Source organism: Camelus dromedarius, chromosome 5, assembly GCF_036321535.1.
Source record: "Camelus dromedarius isolate mCamDro1 chromosome 5, mCamDro1.pat, whole genome shotgun sequence".
Classification (NCBI taxonomy): Eukaryota; Metazoa; Chordata; class Mammalia; order Artiodactyla; family Camelidae; genus Camelus; species Camelus dromedarius.
Window position 1 is genome coordinate 89,228,389 of NC_087440.1, and position 25,587 is coordinate 89,253,975.

At 44.4% G+C, this 25,587-nt stretch overlaps 1 protein-coding gene across 1 annotated transcript in view; it reads right to left on the reverse strand.

Moving 5' to 3' along the window:
* Positions 1-2,629: 2,629 nt before the first annotated feature.
* SETD3 (SET domain containing 3, actin N3(tau)-histidine methyltransferase) overlaps positions 2,630-25,587 on the reverse strand; it is a 68,296-nt gene continuing 45,338 nt past the window's right edge. The window contains exons 7-13 of the mRNA XM_031454291.2: positions 15,534-15,592; positions 14,567-14,681; positions 9,674-9,748; positions 8,871-9,037; positions 8,007-8,092; positions 4,847-5,007; positions 2,630-3,984 (exon numbers count right to left, since the gene is read on the reverse strand). Coding sequence (XP_031310151.2) covers positions 3,538-3,984; positions 4,847-5,007; positions 8,007-8,092; positions 8,871-9,037; positions 9,674-9,748; positions 14,567-14,681; positions 15,534-15,592 — 1,110 coding nt within the window. The 3' untranslated portion in view covers positions 2,630-3,537. The remainder of the gene's footprint in view (positions 3,985-4,846; positions 5,008-8,006; positions 8,093-8,870; positions 9,038-9,673; positions 9,749-14,566; positions 14,682-15,533; positions 15,593-25,587) is intronic.

Sequence of the window (25,587 nt, forward strand, 5' to 3'; positions counted from 1 at the left end):
ACCCAGGACTGTGTGCTCTGGAACTGGCAGTCTTAGCCATCCTCTGTATGATGACTAATAAAATCAAAGTGCCCCGCACACTTAGAATACCCTCTTCACGTCAGTCACTCCTGACGGCCGGCAGCCTTTCCACGTCCATGTCCATGTCCACGTCCAGAGCAGCGACGTGTATTGTTAGGAAGCGCCCCTCCATCGGCTGAGATCTGCCTCCCCACCCACAGGCCCCACCCACCGGCCCCGGCTGTGCAACCCATCCCTCCTTCACCTGACAATTCTTCAGATACTCAGGGCCCACAGGGCAGCTTCATTTAAGTGACAAATTCGCCGGTGCATCTAAATGCAATTTGAGTTACTCAAAGCCAATTTACACACAGAACTCGAGGAGTACGCTATATAAGGTGCGGCTGATTAAAATAGCAGGGTGACCCCCAGGGAGGGTATTGGATTCTACTCTATAATTACCTGAAGCTGACATTTAAATGACAGTGAGCCGGATTCTTGGGTCAGGTCGTCGGCTATCTCCTACTGATAAACATGTTCATTTTGCCAGGTCAATGGTAACACCAACACGGCCAAATATATCACATAAAAAGCTTCTCACCGTTGCCATGGTTACAGCCAGCACTTTGAGATCTGGGCTTCCTGAAACTCACTACCCCGAACAGACCACCACTAACCAAGATTCCGTGTTTTCTTTACAGCCAGTGCAATGTTAGTTCTGAACTCAAGTGGTAGGTACTTCTTTGGATGGTGGTGGTTTTTTTTTTTAATTCTTTCACTCCAACATGTATACATTAACCACCAAAAAAATATGGAAGTGATGATTTACAGAAAGTGATTTCCCTCATTTTAAAGTGAATGTTTAATCTAGCACAACCCTGCATACTGGGAACCTGGAAATACTATATTTTTAATGTCTCGCCCTATCTCTCAAAAAAAATCAAACACCTCTTCTTGTGGGCCTCCTCTCGAAACCACTGGGGGAAATCACCTATCAGTTGTCGCCAGCATGGAAAAACGGGGTGGCTTTTCTAAGCTGGTGAAATCTAATTGCTAACTGTTTACACAAATAACACACAGACCTAACGAAACAGAAGCAGACGCTGGCATTTTTCCAAAGACTAGCCTGAACAGCCTCTTATCCAAAAGCACTAAGGAAGTAAACTTTAAAATGATTTGAGAGAAAGTCTACTTTCATGACAGATGGCAATGATTTAAATCAACGCCAATTTAATCACTTTTCCTCAAATGCTGAAGTTGTGACTCCAAGTGTCACAGTGCGCTGTGGCCTCACTGACCCACTGGGGTCCTGCGAGGGGCCATCCTCCCCGACCTAGGAAACCCTGTTGTTCAAAACACACACAGTCTCCCAACCTCAAAAGTCTTCTGATCAGCACCATTTTGGTCACAAACACACAGAGCCTCCCTGATTGGGAGCCTAATTTATATAATCACTTTGTGGTACAATAACCTTAACAAATAGACCCTGTGGATTGGGAACTAACGGACAGAGCCATCTCCGAATTTTTTTGCAGGGACTCTGGATAATTTAGTACCACTCCCTCATCTCACAAGAAAATGGGGAAACTGAGGCCTGAGCGTGGGGCTCCGCACACATGCCAGCAGGGCCGTGCGGACCGGGCCCTGTCCCAACTGCAGACCAGGGCCACCTGAACTCGTCTTCTCCAGGGAATATTCTAGAAACTGCCCCAACTCATGATGCTGTTCTGTGTGTGAACTGTGTATGTTTTTCAAAGGACGTATTTAATATTAGACTTGAAAGCTGCTGATCCAGTTGCTAAACTCACCTACAAACTGATTAGTCACATGCGTTCCCATCTCTGGGGCTTATGTTTCAGACAGAAAGCTCCCTGGGTACCACCGTGCCTCTGCCTTTTGGAAATCAGTATGTACGTTTCCCAAACTATCTTACACTTTTGGTAAAGTGTCTCAGGTATGGGGCTGATCGGAGAGTTGGTGCCCCAGGCATCCTCTTAGGAGGAAGTTCAAATTGTGTTCACATTAACAGTGGAGAGTTACAGGCGCCGACCTCACGTGAAGATGAAACCCCTCCGCTAGCGGCCAAGGCGGCAGGTGCACTTGACGAACCACGCTCCGTGAGGCTGGATCCCCGGTAGAGGACGAAGCACCTTGTCGGCAGAGCTGTGTCTTCTCCAAGGAGAAACACTGAGAACATCCTTCAGATGACTTGTGTGCAGCCATGTTTACCTAAACGGTTGGGTGAATAATTTCCATGGCATTTTCCAAAAGAAGTGATGTATTTAACAGGACAGCATAGACAATGTGAAAATTTATAGGTTAAGGAAGACTGGCAATTCGTAACCTGGAAACTGGTGGCTTTCTAGGGGTGAGCCCCACCCCACCCCTAGGACGCTGCCCCAAGCTTCTACTGCCCCTAAAACTTCAGAGCTCATCTTCCTGTGATCCTGGTGCCCCCGGCCCTCCCTGAGCAACCCCTGCAGGCTGGGGAGGGGCTGGCACAGGGCTGTCACCATCTCTGAGTCCCCGGGGTTAGGTTCCAAACCTGCTCTGTGGACATGAAGAGTGGTCTGCATAAAAGCTCACTTCGAGGGGCCCGCCGCACTCCAAAAAGGAATAGACAAAAATATTAATCATGTTTTCCTTTTAATAAGGCTTTTTACTCAAAAGTGTAGTTTTGAAAATCTCTAGCCTGTTGTGACAACCAGAGAAGCCAGGCACCACCTCGCCTTGGACACCAACGCGGTGCACATGAGAGCTCCCCACCGCCAAGGCCGGGAACAGACACACCGGTTTACAACCAGAGCCGACATTTAAAATTAGGAGGAGGATGCATGTCCTATTTTGATTCAAGGAGGAAGGACAAGTTCTTAATACAGTAAAACAAAACGCAAAAAGTAAACAAATCTTTAGAAATCACTAGGGGTGTGTGTGTGTGTCTGTGTTTATATAATTAGGGTTATCGTCAACATTTAAAACTATTAAAAATAAGGTTGCCACCTTACATTTTCTTTTGGTACTGGGGTGTTACTTTTTTAGGAAAAAAAATTCTTTTTTTTTGCCCAGACTCTCAAGTCTCCTAACCTCAAGCCTGTTTTCCACTGTGCAGCCAAGGGCCCCATCGCCGTGCCGAACACCCCGAGCGCCACCATGACCACCCGTTGGTGGGAGGCAGGGCAGGCTTTGATTCTGGTTGTCAGGATGACAGGCCCACAGAAGCCCAGCTGATGGAAGAACTGAATTCTTCCCCAGGAAGAAAATACATTTGCCCGCAGTGGGTCTGCAAGATCTTCCAAGGCACCTCTTCCCCCTTCGTGGGCTGCCTGCTAACTCGTTTGGCCTAGAAGCAAGATGGCAATCTTAATCAAAAAGGGAAGCTAGATTCTTTTAAATAACTTAAAAAAATCATTTTTTATATAAAGCAGCAAAAACATATTCTCCTCTCTGCAGAAAGAAAAATGTGAACAAGGGAACACAGCGATGACAACGGACTGTTCCTCAGCTTCTGCTAAACTGAATCCCCGGAGGACCTCGGAGCTACTTTCTAGCTTCCTCAGCGCTGTTGGAAGAAGGTTCTTTGGCGTCTCCAGTCGCTCTTTTACTTTCCTCTTGATTTAAACTTTCCTTTTCTGACCTGGTCCCGTTGGGGATAGAGTTTTCTCCGTTCACGAGCCCGTGCTCCGCGGCCTTGGCCCTGCGCACGGCCTCCGTGAGGGTCAAGGCCTCCTGCACACTGGCCTCCTCCTCCAGGCTCCTCAGGACCAGGGGCAGCCGCGAGTCCGCCACGCCCTCCAGCAGCCCGGGGCTGCTCTCCTCGCACCGCGGCAGCGGGGCCTGCTCCTCCATCTGCCGGCGGTAGTGCTCCCGGTTGGCAGCCGCGCTCCTGACGGCTCTCTCCAAGATCTCCTTCTCACCTAAGCGCAGCTTGACGGCCATGGCTGCCCGGACAGAAAGGTCCTGGGTTTTCAAGAAGGACTTATCTTCCTGGAGAATGAAACACGGCAAAAATAATTATAAGACATCTAACCTGGCAAAACTACGGTGACAGAAGGCAGACTGGTTGCTACCCGGGAAGGAAGCAAGAGGGAAATGGGGTTGGGGGGAGGTGACAGAAGGTTCTAGAACTTGACTGTGGAGGTGGCTGCACGCCTGCACCCGCACATCCCAGCGTACACTTCAGAAGTGTGAGCTTGGCTGTATGTAAATTGTACCTATGGAAACTACCATAAAACAAAACAGAAGAGCCTAAATCAAACGGTGCTTGGACACTGACAGAAAACGTCACTTATTTCTGAAACCGTCTGTCTTGTGCCCGGATGGAGCCCCGGGAGCCCCTGGCTGAATGGATGGGTGAATCGAGGAGAAGCATTTGGAGTTAGTGATTCAAGAGCAAACTGTGAAAGCACACATACACACTCGGCAGTATTGGGGGGAAGGTGCAGCTCAGTGGTAGAGCGTGTGTCTGCACGCACGAGGTCCTGGGTTCAATCCCCAGTCCCTCCACTAAATACACACACAAATAAAGAAAAACCTAATGACCTACCCCCACCAAATAAACCAACAATGTTGAGTTGTACAACAAATCAGTCGTATAATACGAGTTAAAAATTATAGAAAAGTATTAAATAATTTTAAAAAGTTATCTTCTAATCAACAATGCCTCGATATGATTCTTTGGGTAGGTGAAAACATGTTAAATAGAAAAATAATAAGTTGAATGATAATGTCAAATACACAATGATTTTTGCTAAGGAATTATAGTAATTTACATTTAAGAAAGAATCCTTTATTAAACATCTTTTAAAGCATGACAAAGCACAAATTCTCATTTCGTCAGTCTAATTACCTCAATGGTCGTTTTATATGTTTTCAAAAGAAGTGAGGCTCGGTCTTCAAGAAATGTCCACAGTCTGACCTCGTTGTCCCAGCTAACAGGATACTCAGAGTTCCCCAAGGTGAAGACTCTATCGATGGCATTGTCTCCTAGCAAATGTTCCTTCAGTTCTTCTGCAAGAAACACAACAGCCGCCTGTGAGGGGAACAGCACCACTTCTCATCGTAACCAGCAACCACTTCCCAAAGCAGCTTCTCCAACAATGTCATCTTCCTGTGGTGCGAAGTCCTCCCCGATCAACCGGCCAGGCAAGGCTCTCCAGAGCAGAGTCAGAGCTGCTTCGGGGAAGGGAAAGAGGTGAGGTCTTCTTGGTCTGGAATCCAGGCCAAGCTCTGCGTGGCCGGCCCTCCATCTCCCCGGGTTCTACGAGGGATCTTGAGAGCCTGCCGCTGGTCTCGCAAGACACTTCTTAAAGACGATTTGGAGCAACACACCCCTTATTTTGACAGTCCCCTTCTTGCAAGACGTGAGCCCAGGAGTCACACCAGCGGGGTGAGAAAGACAACTAGGTGAGCAACGTGAACAGTGACGACACACAACAGAGCAACGCTCCAGGGACCCTTCTAAGCGAAACCCGACGGGCGCTTACTTCGGCGGCTGACCTGACAAAGCTACTTACCCTGCCTTACAACGAGCAAGCCACAAACTGAAACAAGAAAATGGACGGAAAAGCCCTAGTTAATGAAAGATGTGCCTGTATCCCTTACTTGTCAGGAATTTACACAGGAGTTCCAAATGCACACAAGTGAACATCTCAGTTACCTTCAAATATATCTAAGAAGAGGGAATAATTCAGCAACTGCTCTGAGCACTTTATCTCCTGGCACATTATCTTCAAAAGACCAAAACATGCCGATCCTATTCATGCTCAGGAAACAGACCCCTGCTTCTTATGTAATTATGAAACAGTGTCTCTTTCAGCGCAAAGTGCCCCACAGCTGTCACTATTTACAATTCAAATGGAAGAACTTCTGCTGCCAGCAAACCAAACTTTTCTTAGCATTAGTTGGAGTGATTCAAAGACCCCATCAATTGTCTTGACAAGACAAATTGTCTCTCTGTGACTAAAGAGACACTAAAGAGAATCGACGGACCTAAAATGATTCAAGCAGGGTGTTTTTTAAAAAGAAAACAGAAGTTAATCTAATGTTAAAAAAAAATTATTAAGTTGCAGTTGTTAGCAAAAGATCATGACGAAATTCAGGATTTTTAGATTTTTGATCCTTCAGTTTACAGACTTTTTACAAAGGAATGAAGCTTTTTAAAATGCTTTTTGAGTGGAAGAAATTTCCTTCTAGAGGCCCCCAATACCAAGGTTACTGTTTTTGTTTTCTTCCTCAACCTACCCGAGTTATACCCTTTAATTAACGTTGGGGAGCTCAGAGGCTGAAGCAGAGTTTTCTCCCTGCTGCTTTTTAACAGTGAAACTGGATTCACTTCACATGCTGGAGAAATATATATAACCTACGAAAGGCCATCAACCTGCCTGGAACACTCAGGAAATGAACCAAAAGCTCCGGGAGCAGGCTTCCCTCCCCTCTTCCCTCTCAGACCCTCCATGGACCCCCTGCCATCGTAGGGCTCCGTGTAAACCAGCAGAAGCCACGTGGGTGTCGGGGGTGCAGGCTCTGGGTCGGCAGAGCTGGGTTCCAAGTCGGGGCCGTCACCTGCCAGCTGAGTGGACAAGTTGCTCTCCTCTGTGACCACCCCATCTCCTTCCCACAAGGCTGATGAGGATGAACAAAGTCTGTACCACATGCAGCGTCACGGTGGCTCCCAAATTACAGGAATTATCATCAGCATCATCCTTCTTAGTGACAAATTTCTTCAGGAAATGAACTGTGACATTCAAGTTTGTACCCCTATATTATGTGCAAGGAAAGCCCACAGTTAACCCTTAACTCGTGTCCACTGCTCTGAACTGATGAACCACTACCAGAGCACAAAGTCACCAAAGCTCTCACTCGAGGACAGTGAGGCTAGGGCGACACGGCTTCGTATAAGCGCCAAGGAGCATCTTGCACCTCTTTAGGTTCTGGAGTTGGTGTCTAAATGCGTGCCTGTCTGTGTTTCAGGACTAAGTTGCTTCTACCTCCATCCTGACATCAAGCTGGGATCTGGGTGGCACTTCTCTGGATGCAGAAGTGAAGCCAGGGAGCCGGACGGCAGAGCCCAGCAGACTCCCCGCAGCGGCCAGCATTTCTGCTCCGGCGCCAACTGCCCTCTCCCCAGCACTCGGACAGCTTCCTTCAGAAGAACGCTTATTTGTCTGTTCAGTTAGGCGGCACTCACTCACTCACGCACGTGTTCCCACCCAATCTGTTGTGCGCAGGATCCAAGGTAGCTTACGACACCAGCAGGCTCACACACAATTAAAAATGGAGCCTCGTGACCAGGGGATTTGGAGGAGTCTATTTTTGGATGAAAAATGAAAACACAACCTCAGTAAGTCAAATCTCAGTACAAGAAGCCCCACATGGCTTGTCTTAGGGAAACATACACGGAATGCTCAATACATAGAGTTAACTCTTTGTGTGCCTGAAATAAGAGGCTATAGGCAAGAACATTTTGCAATTTAAACAGATTCTGTTTGCACTGTTATTTACTCCAACTGGATGCCTGGCATTAAAAGGCCTGCTGGCAATTTCAGATTCACAACAGAAGCTAGTTAACAAATGACGTGTCTGGCTCACGTGCGCCATGGCCGACCACATGAGTTCAGCGTCAACTGACCATGAACTTGTCCGATTGAATTAAAGACATTAGTACCCTGTGACTGCAATCAGGCTCTGCGGCCTTGGGTAATAAGCATATCAAACACTCCCATCTACAGATACAGAATTTTGATATAGTTAGACATTTTACATTTTCTTCCAACGCAGCAGAGAATTATTCATCATAAGTGCATACAAACAACACATCGAGGATTTAATATAATATTCCCAGGATAAAACAGATCAATTTCTTCTTTCTCCAATATGGCCATCTTACTCCTGCCCCAAAAAGTGCTTTAATTTTAAGCAATTTTATCCTTAATCTGAATCCCTAGGCCTCCCACTTCATGAATTTAAAAAAAAGTCAACATCATTTTTTTCCCCCTGAAATGATTTACCTTCAGTCATGCAGAAAACTCGGAGAAAAGCCAGAAGCTGGGCAGAGATGGGTGGCTCCGTGAAATGCAACGCGAAAACGCTGGAACTGAGGAGAGGAAGAAGGAAAATCAGTGACCCGGCTGTCCCTGCCTACTGCTCTGAAGGTAAGTCCCTAAGCCTACACTCGTGTGGTCATCCTTGAGGAGGAGTCACCCCAACTCCTCACCTGAACTACAGAAATGTCATGGCCTTAGGTTGCATATAGCACATTGAGAGAATTAAGCATACCCATGGTTCTTAAAAAATGTTAACGATAATTTACGCTGAGTTCATGCTTTCATCATTAATCAAATATTGACAGGTTCAATAAAAAAAAAGGTCTGGATAATCCATTTTCATTAAGAATGGTTCCTGCATTCCCTGGAGAACTAATACATCATAATTCTTGTCTTATCATTTTGCACCTCAAATGCAAGAAATTCTTCATGAATTTAACCAGAAATTCTTGAAATCGCTGAGGATCATGGCTGCCTTACAGAAACTAATGGTGGCAAAGAATTAAATGCAACAAATTGATCCAGGTCGTTAACCTTTTCAAGGTGAAAGACATTAATGACACCAAGGCACTTATTTAACTTAACAAGGATTTCAGGCCACTTCCCCCAGAACCAGCTGTGGACACTTCTAATGACACAATTACATTTATCTGAAAACGTTGGTAAGTCACTCTGCAACTCAATGGTTTGGATTTGCTGTATAAAAGGGATAAAGGGGATTAGACAAACTACAGTCAGGAAGTTTTATTAACACGCCAATTTAACACTATGCCCCTGGAAGTATTTCAAGTACCACAGGAAAGAGCGAACAGATTTTTCTCTACGTACGTTGGGATGCCAGCGCGAGCCAGGACCTCGGCCTTCATAGCGTAGAGCCTGTCACTTTTACTCACTCCAAGCTTTATTTTCACTCTGTCGTGTGAATTATTGTCAAAGAAAAAGCCACTATGGATCACAAACTCTGCATTTGACCGAGTGCCATAAAAAATGTAAATCTGAGAAGCAGTAAAGAAAAAATAAAGAGACATAAAAGAAACTCAACATGCATTCCCAGTACAGAGCAGGGCAAAGGGTCAGTTCTTACGTACTCAATGCGACTTCACACTAAGGAGACAAACAGCTCTGAAGTTCCGTGCACCTGTTTTGAATGTCATGTGCAGCGAGCTGGGGACTGGCTGGGTGAGGAGAGCATCCCCTGGGCCTCCGAGCACACAAAGGAGCCGGACCCCTGAGGCCGGCCGGCTGCCCTGCCCCCAACTCCTTCCCAGGGACAGCCAGACTGTTACTTTACAACAGCACTTCAAAGTCCACCACCCTCTTCCTCTCTGCCGACTATAGCAGAGGCTTCTGGAAGAAGAGTTTGAGGCAGTGTCTGTCGGAAATTCATTTCTTCCAGACGCTGCGGCAACCCTGCAGGTAGCAGGGGGGTTCATGAACCTTTTTCACGAAACTTTGTTAGACTAATATGGCACGTTTATTACAACCTTGGGTCTCAGTATGTATTCCAGGAAACAACCCTTAAATAGGAATCTCAAGTTTTTCTGCCTAAGTTAAATACCCTTTTAAAATTATTTAGTGCCAGGGGAGTACCCAAGGGCCGGCCCACGGGCTCCGAGAGCGCGCGAACCCACCTGCTCTCCAGCCCGGAAGTCCTGCAGGGCCACACACTCACAGCGGTCGTCTTCCAGGTTGTAGCCGGTAGTGATCTGGCCACGGGAGAAAGGAGGACACGACACACCTTAGTGCTCTCGCTCGGGGGGGGGGGGCCTTTTTGGAGCAATTAGAGGATGAGAGATACCCGAAGCTCCTTTTAAGGGGTGCGTTCTACTTGCTTCATAAAACTGAGCAAAGAACCGCTTGGTTATTTTAATTAATTCTATTCACACCAGAAATCCTCATGGAAGGCCTCATGCCTGCAGTGAGGGACGCACTCTTCAGAAACAAGTATTGTACAGATGGTCACTTGCTGGTCTCAGCCAATCATTTATTACAAAGTTACTGCCTCTGAGCCCACCCACACTCCAAACATGTGATGTGCGCCCCCCAAGGAGGGAGCCGGCATCTCTGGAGAACTCTTGATCGACTTGCAAATAGCATCTTTATCTACTATTCGGCCTTTAAGAACCCAAAGTGGGTTTTCCACTAGATAAAGAAGCAGAGAGAAAGAAAAGCCCTTTTCTGAATTCTGTACCTAGTTTACGCTGAGACTAGAGGAATGAAAACTCTCAGATAAGCAGAGGAAAAATAAAACCACTTTGCTGTATCCTATTCACTTTCTTTCTGCTGAGACGTACACTGTGAGTTTCTAAACCCATCACAAAGAAATACCCAAAATCCACCGACTGCACTGGAAACCGGCATCTCCTCCTAATCTCTCCCGTCCTACAGGGGGCCAGGCAACATCATGGTCTCAGCCCACAAGTCACCAGGAAACTGTGCCTCAGCTGGTCAGATTTTACCCTCCACGTCGCCCTCTGGCTTCTGTCTGTCTCCTCATCCCTGCCTGGCCGAGGCCCTTACTCCTCCCACCTGGCTTCTCCTGGGCCAAAACCTTCCCACTGGTCTGAAGTTCCAGGGCCATCCCTCCCACATCCCTCACAACACACATGGTTGACCCCCTGTGTAAACCTTTCAGTGGTGGTCCACTTTGCCTTGGGAACGAAATCCAAATTCTTGAGCCAGGCCAGTTTGCAGGGAGGCCCCGGCCTCCTGATGTACCACCCGCCTGCCACGCGGGCTGCTGTCCCCGCTCTCCTGCACCTGCGACTACCTTCTGCCCCCGTTCTGCCTGAGCCCTAAGATGCCTCCCCTCATCCCACCCTCCTTCTGGGCCCCCCAAAGCCCCTCCCCGCAACACCAGGGTATTTACCTGTGTTGTACCTGCGGCTCCCTCTTCACCTCTCTGCCCTGGAGCTTAGCCCACTGTACCTGACACCTGACACGGCCTGGGAGAATATCTACTTGATGTCTGAACCCCCCTGGGGGTGGCGAGAATAGGGTCCCCAATTCACACTTTTAAAAGCTCCTCTCAGAAGTCTGTCCCTCAGCGCAGCCCCCCCAATCTATTAGATTGTCTGTAAATCCTCATTCATTCCTTTGATCTCCTCATTTTATCCTGGAGAGTCCAAGTTTAAGACAGCTACAAGAGCTACTTGGTAATAAAGGTGCCAACAGCTCAAAGAATTACTTTTGAGTCCAGGGAGTGGCATTTGGGGATGGAAGACCAGATAATCCTACTCGTTAAACCTACTATCCCCAAACCAAAGGCTGACTCACCATGTACCCAGAAATCCTTCACTCCTCTGATCTGCAAAGACTGCATGAAATATGAAAGTAGCGAGGAATGAGCGAAGCCGGGGTTTGGACTCATCTTCACTCACAGAACAGTTCAAACACTTGATTAAAGTCAGCTCCATGAAGTTCCTGCCCAACATCAAAATCACTTTTATGACCCCCAAACCTGACTTTGACAAGGGGGCATGGAATGAGGACTGCCTGTGACCTCCTAGGCCTGAAAGCCTAGCATTCCACGGCGCGGCTGGTCACAGGGATGGGACAGGAGCACACACAGGCAGAAGGAAAGCAGAAGTGGCAGAGAAGGGAGAGGGCCAATGACACACAAACTGAGAGGGAGAAACACAGCAGACAGCGGACAGAGGGCAGGAAGGAGTCTGTGGGAGGGGAGGTGTGGCCATCCTACGCATGGGGCTCAGGACAGCTTTGCTTGAGGTCTGTGGGCAGTCGTGCAGATGGGCAGGGAGTGTTTCAGGCCATGTGAACTGCAGGAGCAAATGCCCTGTGGTGGGTGTGTGGGGACCAGATCGTTGTGTGTTGGGGATGTAGTGAGGACAGTCGGAGCAGTGGCCTTGTCTGCTACTGTAAAAACCTGGCCTTTCACTTGGAGAGTGGAAGTCTCATGCAAATCTAAACGTTTCCGATTTTTCAACTCTCAACAGAAAGGCCTTTGAAGGAGAGCGTCCCTCAATTCTGCTTGACTCTCCCAAAGCCCTGTCCTCCTGATTGGCAGTCACACATTCACATACAACGGCTGCTCGTTCCAACACGCTTTACCTGCTGAAACTAATAGTGGCCTAAAAAGCACTCAGAAGTGCCCTCCTCTGTATAAATGGAACAACCTCGAGGAAGGGAACGCGAACTGCTGCTCCCTTTCATTCTGAACGAGTCATGCAGAATTTAGACACATTGCTTCTTACAGCTGAACACGATGATGCCCTATAAACCTGTCTATCTTTGTTCCTCCGAGCGGCTGGGAAATCAGTGCCCGTTCCCCAGTCTGCGGCCTGGCCTAGGTACCACCCAGCCTCTTACTTTCTTGTGCTTTTCTTGTGCTGCTGGTTTGGAATCACTGTCACAGACTTGATTCTTCCATTTCTACCCCCACAACCAGGTTTGGGGACACTGTCAGAAGCACACAGCGTTGCTGGGTTACAAATTTCTATCTACTCCCTCAGTGGTAGTCAGATCAGACAGACAATGACTGTCAGGAAAGACACACACAAAAAAGAAATCTACTGTCTGAAAAGCCAAGCCTTAATTTCAAGTGCCTTATTTTAAAAAAGAGATTAACTGTTAATATGTATAATACACAACTTCATCACGTTAAAATAGAGTCTTGAATCCTACCAGACAAAATTTCGCATGAAGTTCTTATAATCGTGATGGGAAACAGCTGAGCCAAGGTACAGCGCAGTTGGGAATGCAGAGAGAACACCACTGTAAGAAGAGTCCTGACACCCCGTGCAAACCTTCTCAAAGTTAAGAATATTTTTGCCAGGACAGTGGTGGGTTAAAGACTTTGTGAACAGTACTGGAGAAAACACAGCATTAGCAGTCATTAATTCATTATTTTTATTTTGAGATAAACTAACTTTTACCTTTAGGGGTAAAAAAGTGAATAGTTTACATGAAAGCAACACAAAATTAGCATGTATGTGAGCCTGTGAAGGTGCAAAGGCACAGTGGAAGGTTGGGAGAGACTGCCACAGAGCCAGTTACCAGTTACCAGGAGGCACGGAGCCGACAGCCCATGGGGGCCGTGGGGCCGAGGGCTGGTGGGGAAGGACACCTCTGAGTATCGCTTCTGTTTCATTTAATTGGCTTTGTTTGTATACAGTAAAGTATATACTTTTTAAATTTTAGAAATTAAAAAAAACCCCAATGATCAATCAAATTTGGGGATCAATGATCAAATCCAAAAAAAGACAAATGCTATTGTCACATATCAAGTTATTTGAAAAATTTTAAAACTTCAGTAGTAGAATCAGTTTAAAATAACTCTGAAAGAAAACCAAAAAAATAAAATGAAAAATTTTATTCATTAATGAAAGTAAGTGATAAAATATGCTACTATTCCTTAAAATGGCTAATTAATTTAAGCATATCTAAATTAAGGCAAAATATAATTATAAAAGTATAATTATTCTTTCTCTACGATTTAAGAGCATTACTTGTTGACAGACCGCCCCAAACTAGCACGAGGGTATTCTATCTTAAGTGTCTGGCACGTGTTATGTGTGTTCTGGCCATTTTGTGGAATTAGATGTGAAATACTCATTTATAGCATTTTTCCAATCTATTTATAATACTGCTAATGATAACAAAAAAAGCTGATACTGAGAAAAAATGAACAAAAAACTAAACAAACCAGTGTACTACCATAATGTTTAAAAATCCAAAAGACCCTGAAACTGATCACATTTCCAACTCCTAATATCAGGAAATCTTTCTCAGACAACCGTCTCAGCACAGAGAGCCTGTCAGCCTCCGCTGAGGCTTGGAATCCGAAGAATGCGGAGAAGCAGAGGGCAGGCTTCCTCTTACGCGTCGTGATTAACAATCATCGCAACCTCTCCCTACTTTCTCAATGTCTGATGATGCCAACTGACTACTGCGTTCACGGCCAAGAGCCCCCAGCCCGCGCGCACCTCCTCCGGCCCCGCCCCGCCCCTGCCAGGGAAACCAGGACCAGCTCCTGAACAAAAGCAGCTTAATTAAGGGGCCAAGGACGTCCGCACATCAGGTGAAGGGAGGGGGGCAGGAATGAGAGGCACGTTCAGAACTGGAAATACAGTCGGCAAAGAAAGAAAAGGGACGTAAAAGGAAAACCCAGAAAGAAGAAAGGTTTTTTGTTTGTTTGTTTGAATAAATCAGTATTTTAAAAAAAGAATAAGAAAAAGAAACTTTGGCTTAGCCTGTGGTTCAATAAGACAATGTATGTCTAGGCTTAGCAAATAAATGCAGTTCATTGTGGTTTCTGAAAGTGATGTAAGATGCAAGTTCCCCGTTTTCAGGATTAAGTAAACTCAGCGAGAAAAATACCAGCTTCTGTTTGCGGGAGGCGGGGCGGGCGGCATGGCTTAGTTTCCTTTGCTCCCTTTGGAGGGGGTGGGGACGGGGTGGGAAGGGGGCAGGAAGGGGACAGAGACTTGTAGGTGGACCGTCCACTCTGAAGTTTCGCCACCGCTGCACCCCCGGATCAAGCACGACCCCGAGGAGGTCCTTACCAGGCCGTTGGTGTGATTGCACATGTCCCACAGAGGAATCAGTGCCAGGGTCACCCGGGAACCGTCCTCCGTGGGAATTTGGTTTTGTCGCGTCATAACAGAAGAGACTGCCCACCTGGAACAATCAGAAAAGAGGTGAGTTACAGTCGGTCCATCTGAAAGCCCATCGCAGTCATAACTCAACCAGAGGTCGAGGGGTGTCTGACTCTTCTGAATTTTCAAAATCCTTTCCTAAGTAGCAGAGGAGATGGTTGGTCGCCATCACCATCATTTAAAATTAAATCTAGGGTTGAGAGGAGGGGGAGGGAATGGAAGGAAAGGGGGCCAGAGGAGAGAGAGCCAGGAGTGAACGGCTAAGGGAAGACGCTTCCCCAGGAAGAAAGGGGCCTGGAAGGAGGGCCAGGCCTCTGTGGGTCTGCCCACTGCGAAGACACCCGCCCCTGCCCACACTAACCCCACGCTCTTCCACTCAAATGCTGACTCCTGTACCTGTTTTGAGCCTCCACAAAAAGCAGACAATTTAACTCCTTTCTGATCAGAAATCCTCTAAGAACTCTACAAAATGTGGAATACTATTTTTTATTGCATTGGGCCCTGAATTAAATCTTTTTGTTAAAAAAAAAAAGGTCCCTACTTTATACCAAAATAGTCTACTTAGAAAGAAAAAGACCACCCTCACGACCTCCCCACACCGATGTTAGTCTTGAGCATCCCTTAGCTGCCTCACTCATCCCCCATCACTACAGGTTCGTGGCAGCTTCTCCCTGGCTATTAGCATGCTGATACTCGTCCCTGGGGTCCACTGTAACTTCGGAAAGACTCTTTTTTGAGGCTCGTGCAGGTCACTTCTTACTGAGGCCTCTCTCGTTTCTGAGATCCCAGATTCACTTAGAAACCACCCCCCTCCAACACAGGCCTCACACACACATACCCCCACAACCCCGGCACACACACCCCTCACACCCACCTGTAGTCCTCATAAGTGAAAGAATCCTTCAAGGGCAGTTTGTGAGCATGAGGATGGGTCTGGGAATTCGAGGTTTGAGAAAGCAGAGGTGAAAAGAGAAAAAGGGAAAACAGAAACCAGTCAGCAGAATTTCATTAGTTAGCTGCCTAACAGATCCTAACAAGAGCCAAATGAAGCAGGAGGACGCGGCGCGCTGCGGAGGGATCATCGCGCTATTACGCGCTCATCCATCACTGTCAACTTAATTTGTTGTGCCCAGCAGCCGCCATAAATCTGCTTCTTCACATCTCGATCCCGGGACCCACAGGCACGGCACGGGAACCACATTTAAGGCGGACTGAGTTTACAAGAGGTAGGCACACCCACGCCGGGAGTATTTCGTCTCAGCGGAGACCCGAAGCCTCCCAGACAGGGGTCCGCCCGGCCTGCCTCTGCTGCGCAATGCGCGGCACGTCCCCTGTGAATAGATTTCAAATCTCTTCTGTACATCAGGAAGAGGGACAATTAAAGGCACTCTAATAAATTGAAACTTCTTTCATTTACCTCTGACTTAAATCATTTGGACGGGGATCAACTTGTTACGCGCAAATGAATCATATACGTGGCAAACGCGGCACAGATACAGAAAATCAGGAAACATAACACGGTTGTGTGGAATCAGGAAACAAATGTTACAAACAAATATAATAAAGCAGAGATCGGCATATTTAAATTTCACCACTTTTTTTTTTCTGGACAGAAGAACATTTGGCAAAAATATCTCGAACTTCACACTTGCGAGAACATTTTATACATTTCCTATTTTCTCTCCACAACACTCTCCCCCACCTTAGACCTTTCAAGCACTTAAAAACTTTGTCTCAATTAAGAAATTAAAAGCTGTAACGGTATAATTTTAATCTTCAGTTTCCATTACAGTCTGATAGACAGACTGCAGTAAGTGATCAAATGAACAAATGGTGATTTCTGAGATACAAATGAGATGCTGCTGCAGGGTCTCGGCACCACTGTTAATGCACGAAGCCCCGTGTAGTGTGCGGTTTTTACTCTTGACGCATTAGCATCACAAGTGCGCGGTAATTTATCATCGCTCCCTGTAATGTGCTCGCTGGCACGGGACGCAGGACAGTAGGGGATGAGGTAAAAGTGGCTCAAACCGTAAATCAATTAGAAAACAAAAGCTTGTGCTCTGCGCGCAATTTTAGGCAAATTATATCTTACAAAAGGCTGCCAATTGGGTGCTAGCTCCCAGGTGCCTGCCTCTCCCCTCTAGTTCTTCGCCCACTTTTAACCCTTTGGAAGAGAAGTCAACATACAGAGAGATATTGACATAGTTCATAAATGTTGTGATAATAAAAATGAAATTAAAGAAGATATACTTTAAGTCAAAATAGTAAATAACCTATTGCCCCGGGGCATTTTCTAGCTGCTATAGGAAGATCAGAAAATCCTTCTCTGGGTTAAAAAAAAAATCAGTTCCATAGTCAAGCAGAGATTCGAGGAGAAAATGCTTCTTATTGCCCCTTCTTTGTAATGAATGAAATGAGAGGCTGTGTCCTGAGAGTCCTAAAGATGCTTTCTGTTTAATTATGGAACTAGACCACAACGGTGCTCAGGATTTCCCTCATAAAAGTACAAACTCAGCAGATGACAACTGCCCCTCCACCAAAATTAATTTGAGGATAAGAACCATAGGAAAACTTCAGAATTTGAAAGAAAAAGGAATTCAAACGCTAAAATTTCCCTTCACTTTTAATAAAATCCAACTTTACATCGTCTGATCTTCCGGGAGTGTTGTTCACCCCACCGCTTTCCAAACTCTGCCAGGTGGGGAAGGATTGCTGCTTTTGTTATTTTAAAATATTTTAAAATCATTTGAATTGTGGGACACACTATGTTATTTTGAAAGCTGGTAAAGTTAAATGCTAAATTCCGCAAGTATTAAAAAATTTGACCCTTCTCCCCAGAAGAGTGTGACTTATCGAATAGGAGAAAAAATGGCACTTTTCAAAATTAGAATGCTGAATGTCAAAATGACTTGAGGAAGAATGTATCAACACTCAAAGAGCTTTAAGTAGCTTTGGACTCTACGAAAACTCTTCAAACAATGGTGACCTCCCCAAGGCCCCAAAAGATGGAAAATCAACTCCAAAATATCTCCCTTCCTACTATTTATGTATCTTTCTCACTGAAAAAACAGGTTCATGCTCACACTCCTGATGAAGTCATAAGGAAAACTCGGGGAAAAAGTGTAAATGCTTCCTTCAGATTAATTTTTTCCAGTTTCTTTTTTATTGACATATAGTCAATTTACAATGTCATGTTAGTTTCTGGTGTACATTATAGGGAGTCAGTTATATATATTCTTTTTTTCATATTCAGATTAATTTTGAAGATTATTTTGGCTGTAGAGTCACAGAATACTTGCAGAATAGGTTAGAAATAGTTGTTCTTATCTGCTTAAAAAATAGGGTGTGCCCACTGTAAGTAATTCTGATTTTTTAAAAAAAGCTATTCTGCCACAGACACATGGACGTAACTGTTCCACTGAAGCAGAATCTGAAGCTTTGCAGAAAGGCAAGGAACTTCCGTTTCAAAGGGGCTCTCACGCCTGTGACGCCAGCGCCACCTACTGGTCTCATGGCAGAATAGGTGACGGCCGCAATTTTATTTCCCAGGACAAGGCCTTCGCAGCAATTCACCGTAAACCCACACTGGGTTTATCCAGAATGGTTCAGCTTTACTTAAGAAAAATTTGGTTTCTAAAAAAAAAAAACAAATCTATCCTACTTCTTTAAATTATTATATAATAGTTTTACAAGGATCTTGAAACATTCAAATATTGAAATGATTTGCATGTGAAAAGCGTTTAACTTTAAAAATAAATATTTTCATATACCACGCAAAAATGAAGAATAAGAACAATGTCTATTCCCAACACTATTTAAGCTGCAGACAGATGATTTTTTTTTTACAAGCCAAGCCTTAAGGTTTAAAAATACAGTCTTCTAAAAATTATAATATTAACCTGAACTTAATTGAAAGTTCCTAAAAATGTTCTTAGATAAAAGTCATTAAGCTCACACTTTATAGGGAGGATAACTGAACATCCTTCACTTTATAGAGCAAAATCTTACAACGGTTTTGTTTATCATGACATGCCTTCTCCAACAGAAGACATTCTTAACCTGTACTTTTAAAATAACAATGTAAATGAAAGCAGAAAACTTACTTATTGTGGCTGATTAGTTCTAGTTGAGATAGCTGTTTCCAAGTCACAGACACACATGGGGTGGGCGAGGGTCCGTCTGGCAGTGCAGAAGGACGGCAGGGATGGGTCCCCGGGGCACCAGGGCCCAACAGGAGCAGGCCATGGGGTCAGCCAAGCACTAGCACCCTCCCGGCTCTCCACCCTCCCCGTAAATTCAGGTTTAGAAACCAGGCATGGATTTTCTGCAGATTTTTAAGTGACTGATATTTTCACTTTCTTGAGCATTGTAAATATTTGAGGCTGGAGATGTGAACAGCTGCCATGGCTCATCGTCAGACTTGAAGCCCCACGGAGCTCACTTTTAAAGAGGAGTCTTGTTTTCTTATGTCAAGCCCAGCAACCCCGTGAAGCTCTCTTCTACTCCCTCTACTGACACGGGAGGTGTTCCAGATGAGACACAGTAATATTGTACCTGGTACAAAATAATCACTATGTTTGGGAAAGATTAATATCTAAAATCATTTGTTTAGCTTCAATAAAAAGAAGTAATATTGCTAAATATGTAAGTATGACATTTTGAAGAATTTACCATATTGCATGGGTCTGGTAGCTATGCTTAAGGAAATTAAAAACCACTAGAGTCAGCATATTTGATCCTTATTAAAGTTCTGTCTTGAACTATCACTCACATAAAACAAAAATAAACCAAGAAGAAATTTAAATAAAACCTATGGATTACAAGAGTTTGAAGATGAAAAAAATGAACAATATTCTGGCTCTAAAAAATTGATTCAGCATGCAGCTTCTCTTTATAGTCCCTTGATAAAAATGAAATCTCCCTAACAAACACTTAATAAAACCTGTCAATATCTCTGGAAAGAAAAATGACACAAATGCATTAAGTATTAAATACCCTTGGAAAAAGTCACATATTCCATGAATTTTTGATGTACTATCTTGACATTAATGTAAAACCTTGATATTTATAATTGACAGATATTTAATAAAGTATAAAAGAAGATGGCTGCTGTGCAGCATGCAAATTTTTCAGGTTGATCAGAAATGAAAGATACAGACATGTACTTAAACTAAATAAACAGTTAATATGTGTTACACGAATCAGCTGCAGTCTTATTTTAAGCTCGTACAACAAACCTTTGTGGAGAAGCAAAATAAGCAGAATTCATTATTATGTGAATTTCTAATTCAGAAACGTCTAGTATGTGGGACAGCTTTGAAACAGCTCTGCACAGGAACAAAATACATTCGGGTTAAAGTTGTTTTTTGTTTTTAACATCTGATAATAAGCATTTTAAAAATAAAATAAAGAAAAGTACTTTCATAAATAGATGGAGAGGTATTTCCTAAAACAATTCTTTAAAAAAAAAATTTAACCTAACCAAAGATTTAAAACCCTTTAAGGAAATTTAAAACAAAAACAAAAACAGAGGATTAAAACACACACATGGCCTGTAGGATACAAACACTACTTAAAATCAGATCTTTACTTTTCTAAAGAACACTCAGCTCTAACCTTGACCAATATTGAGACAGAAGCCAAGATGAACATAGTCGAGCATCACCTTCAACGAGGCACTTAAATACACTAAAGGGAAAGTGGCTCAGCTCCTAAAAATGGCTCCTAAAAACTGTGTTGTACAGAATGTACAGTCTGCTATGATATATAATCAATTGTTAATTTGAAAAACATACATGGCAGTTCAGTGACTTATCAGTGACTCTGTAGTATCAGAAATAACAAAATACAATCTAGAAGTTGTACCTAGTTTGTTCTGATAAAGAACCACAATAGCATGCAATTAAAACTCTATAACTAAAATACGGCAATTACTATGTTTGGCCTATGTACGAAAAGGCAGGGGGCGCGGGGGCCAGGGGAAAGCTTACACTTAGGACCCTGAGGCTCCCCCTCCCACTCTAACAGAAGGCTGATTAGAAGAGCACGGAAGGCAGCAATCTCTAGTGTGTCCGCCAACCCTCCTGCTCATATTTCACTTCCTAAGTGCAGAGAACACAGTTTAACAGGATGACAAATTGCAAAACATCTACTGAATCTAGAATTTAGTTTTGATGGCCATAAATCAGAATCAAAGCATGGTTCATGCATTTGGCTCTTGAGGGAAAAAATCAATTTTTAAGACTTTTATTTTTAGGCACAGATTATCTCCAACTCTTCAGGGAATTTTTCATTATAAAGTTCTTTGAATTCACTCAATACAATCAAATAAATACATCAATACACATTAGATTTAAACTGCTTGCTTTTCACTTATACATATATTTAGTTTTTATAACAAATGTGTATTACCTAATAATAAAAAACTTTAATGAAGAAAATGAGATTAGTGGAGAAATATCAAAACTGCTCAATAAATTTATAAAATTACTTTAAGATGGAAGGATTGATTTTTTCCATTGGAACACTGAGATCTATAACTTACATCCAGTTTAAATTAAATTGAAATCTACAGAAACACTGCAAAAGAGATGCCTGTTTAAAAGCTTTATTGGTTACCATTTGTATACCCTGAAGATGCACAATCAGCCACGAACCAAATTTAGTCAAAGTCAATCTATACTTTTGACTGTCAATCATTATCTCACTCAACAAATTGTCACTGACTCAGAAAAAAGTTGAATTGGTAGGACTAGAAATTCAACGAGTTCTGTATTCACTGAATTCTGAAGTCAAGGCCCCTGCTAGATGCCATGTGAGTGACAGGTGGACAAAAGACATCAGACACCGTCATCATCCTCAGAGGGCTCTGCCTCGCAGCAGTCAGATAAGTGACTTCAAAAAGAAAGATGATGCCAGAGGCCGCAGTCTAGATCCCCTCCTCCAACCACCAGGCTTCTCTGCTCTGTGTCCTCCCAGCCCTCTGCCCTTCTTTCCCAAGCTGGCCTCCGTCTGCCATCGTGTGTGTGTGTGTGTGTGTGTGTGTGTGTGTGTGTGTGTGTGTGTGTACATACATGCATGCATGCACATCTGACACATTTCTTTGTGAGGCAAGGACCACGTCCTTTCTAACCACTAGGGAATCCCCAACGCCTGACCTGGGCTATGCAGGGTGGCCCAGACGAACAACAGGCAGAACAGAGGAGGTGACAGCTCCACGGGCAATGAGAGGTAGCACCTGGGGCACCGGGTCATCCGGCTGTAACAGATTTCAACCCAGGGCGACCTGGTTCCACGCTCCTGTGCACAGAGGCCCCCCCCCCCCTTAGGCTTCCAGAGAAACAGACTTCAGTTTCCTTTTCTTCCGTCTTCCATCTCTCACAAGTACAATATTTTTCCACCATCTAGGGGTCAGATAATCTCTTTCCCCAACCTCCCAACAAATCTATCTTCAAATACATTTATTCAACAAAGATCTACTCTATTTTAAAAAGCCAACAAGCAGCAAAATGGACCAAGCCAGGCAGCCTCTCTACCATATGGTCACCAAATGTCCCTCCACCACACTCCGACTCACCCCAGCAGAAAGCACACCTTGAAAACAGCCCCGTCACTTCCCGGGTCACCTCAGATCACCCCACCGCTGAGCCTCTGTTTCCTCATCTGAAAGCAGGTCAGACAAGCAACCTCTATCTTCTTCTAAGCTCTTAAATCTTGTTTCTTTGCCTTTGACACTCCCCCACCCCAAATATCCCAATCTGCTATTTAACTTAAGGACTCTAACCCCTTCTCTGGTCTGTGAAAAGATAATGCCACCAAGTTAGCAATGCTTATCCATACAGTATATACGCTTGTGACTCCTCAATCTTCTTATTAAAGACTAGAAATAAACAGAATGGTAAAAAGCAGTTATCATTTTAGAAGAACTCATTTGCATCAAAAAGATAGGCCAGAATGATGTACAATCAGCGTGCAAGGTATTTTATTTTTCACTTCAGCTATTTTAGATTTCAACAATTCAGGACAGACTTTGCATGACCAGAGCCACCGGTCATTTATAAGAGGGCACTATTCTGACTACCATTATGAAACCCACCTCCTTGACAGGGTGACCGAAGTTCAGAGCGTGAGTATATACCTTGTCCCAGGAAAGGAACTGCCATGGTTTGGTAGGAAAGCTCTCTCTATCTCCACGAGATGGAGACAGAGACAGAGAGAGAGAGACACAGAGAGAGAGAGAGAGAGAGATGTGAGGGAAGGAGGAGGGGAGGGAGGGCAGGAGGGAGGGGCTTCCAGTCACCATTGGCCAAGCACCTGTGTCAGGAACCGGTGCGAACCTCACGTGTATTACACAATTTAATTAACCTGTTTCCTATGAAACAGGCACTATTATTAGCCCCATTCTGCTGATGCAAAAACTAAGGGACAGAGAAGTTACCAGCATGTCCAAGGTTACCCAGTTAATAAACAATGGGGCTGGGGTAATGACTAGACAGCAGTTTTCTGGAGTTTATTTAAAGGCAAAGGATAATTCATTGTCCACTTCTATAAATAAAGCATATGTTCTGATGCGGTAGACACATTTTTTCTTGTTGAAATTCTAGGAAAATGTTTGGTAAATATTGCTCTCATTTAAAATTCAGCACAGATATTTTAAAGGACTTTACAAAGCTTAGAGGCCGGTAGTATTAGCCAAATTAAGACTGTGAACCTATTACTTCCCAAACCACAAGTTTAGTTAAAAGTCACAATCTACCATCATAAAATCTCAGCCCCAGGTGGTGACTCAGAGATCATCCAGCCCAGCCCCCCTCATCCTGGACGTGAAGAACCCTGGTCCCGGAAAACACGTGTGTGTGTGCAGACACGTATTCTCTTTCCCTTCAATACATTTGAAAACATAGGGGTCATATTTGGAACTCACTTTCTGGTATTTTCTTCATTAGAATTATGCCATGCTGGTCTCCCAACAATGTCCAATAATCCATTTTCTAGAGCTCCTACCTAACATTTTTGTGATGACTCTGAACGGCCTCTAAGACCCGCCACAGCTTTATCAATCATTAAACCAGTATTATCTCCCCGGTCTTGCACTGGCACTATCTCCTTGGCTACTTTCAACTCTCCTAGCTATCCTGTCGTTAGGGAAATGAACTTTGGCCCCTTAAATGTTCTGCCTGTAAGCCTAAAGGAAGTTGAAGAAGTCCCGAGTAGCTAGTGAGAAATGAGCTCCAGGGTGCACCACGGCATCGGAGAGCCTGGATGTCCAGACCCGGGATTCTTATGAAGACGGACCAAATTCTGACGGAATACATCCAGCCTATGATGCAGGAGGAGCCCCACGACTGAGTGAGCCTCTCAAACGCCCACTTCGCGGGCACATCACGCGAGTCCAGACATCACATACGCTACTCTGTCACCAGCTGCCACGCGTTTACTTTGGTAAATCCCAAAGACAACACCATCTAGGGTGAAGGTCCCTGCTGCACACATCCAGCTGCTGGTCACAAGGGGGAAGGGTGAGGGCGTGTGGCTGACGACACAGCTCTAAGGTTCAGTGCGTCTCCAAGACCCCTGCAAGTGCTGGGTCCACAGAGAGTGTGGACAGGGCCAGTTGTGAGTGTGCTGGTCCCTCCTCCACCGCCGGACCATTCATATTCCTTCCTTTTCTCTATTTCCCATGCGTCATCTGTGCTCACGAGGTACCAGTCAAGAGGAAAATCCCCAACACTATTTCTCTGGGTCCCTGTCAGCAGAGCAAATTATACACGTCCCAGTCAAGGGAAAAGTGACATGGAGGCCTCTGAACAGAAGGGAAAACACCTCTCTTGTTTCCTGGCTCGGTATGAAGAAAAGCTCTCTGTATGTATAGGAGAGAGACAGACAAACGGACACTAAGAGAGAAGGAGGGAGGGAGGAAGATATAAACAACACAAGTCACTGGTAAAGAGAGACTGCTCGGAAGAGTGTAGAAAACCTTTTTGTATCTCCCGAAAAGGGAACTTTCAAGCCTATCACCCTGATCTGATAAATAAAACAAATACTTTAACATTTTTGGTAACATATGCCCCCATTAAACCTGCAATGGACTGAACTACAGGGCTGTCCTTTACTAGAGAAAAAACAGAATGTTATTACAGGAAGTCAAAGCAACTCACTTGACTAATCAAACGGAATTTAAAATGACCATGCCTTTGGGTAGAGTAGTGGAGAGCTTTCTTTTTGATTAAGCAACGTTATTTTATATTCATCTTCAGTGGATTAAAAAAAAAAATCCTTCCTCTCCTTTCACTAAGAGTCCAAATTAGGTACCATAACTTTTTCAAGCACTGTTTTACCAAAACGTAAAAACTGAAAAAGCAGGCACTAAGATGTCATCTGAACTTATTGGCTATTTCCCTAACGGTGTTACAATTTTTTAGGGAAAAAAAGTTATAGAGAAAAATTCTTCTCTGTAAAGTTAGAGTCTACCTGAAACAGAGCAGGGTATAAGATCGGGGAGGGGAAAAGGCCGATCAAATCGTGCAGGACTGTGCCAGGCTCTGCCCGGCGTCCCCACGTGAACGAGCCAAGAGAGGGCCAGCGGGACAAGCGAGAAGCTGCGAATTGACTTCTTTGTCCACGAAAAGACATGCTTTGCCTTATATTTTCTTAATTAAATGCTTTACTGGTCAATAGTTATGAGATAGATTTCACTCTCGTTTTTATCAGGGAAAATACTGCCTCACTTTCTAAGAATAATACCATTTTGTTGGAGCTGTCAATATCTGGAAACACATTTTCAATGAAAGTAGTTTCATCTGTGCATGTCATTTAAGCGCTGCCTATAAAATCCAATATATTAACTTAGGTCACCTTTTTGTATAAGATGACTTTTGATTATAATCATAGCTGAGAAAAGATGCCAGAACTGGGCTTTGAAAGCC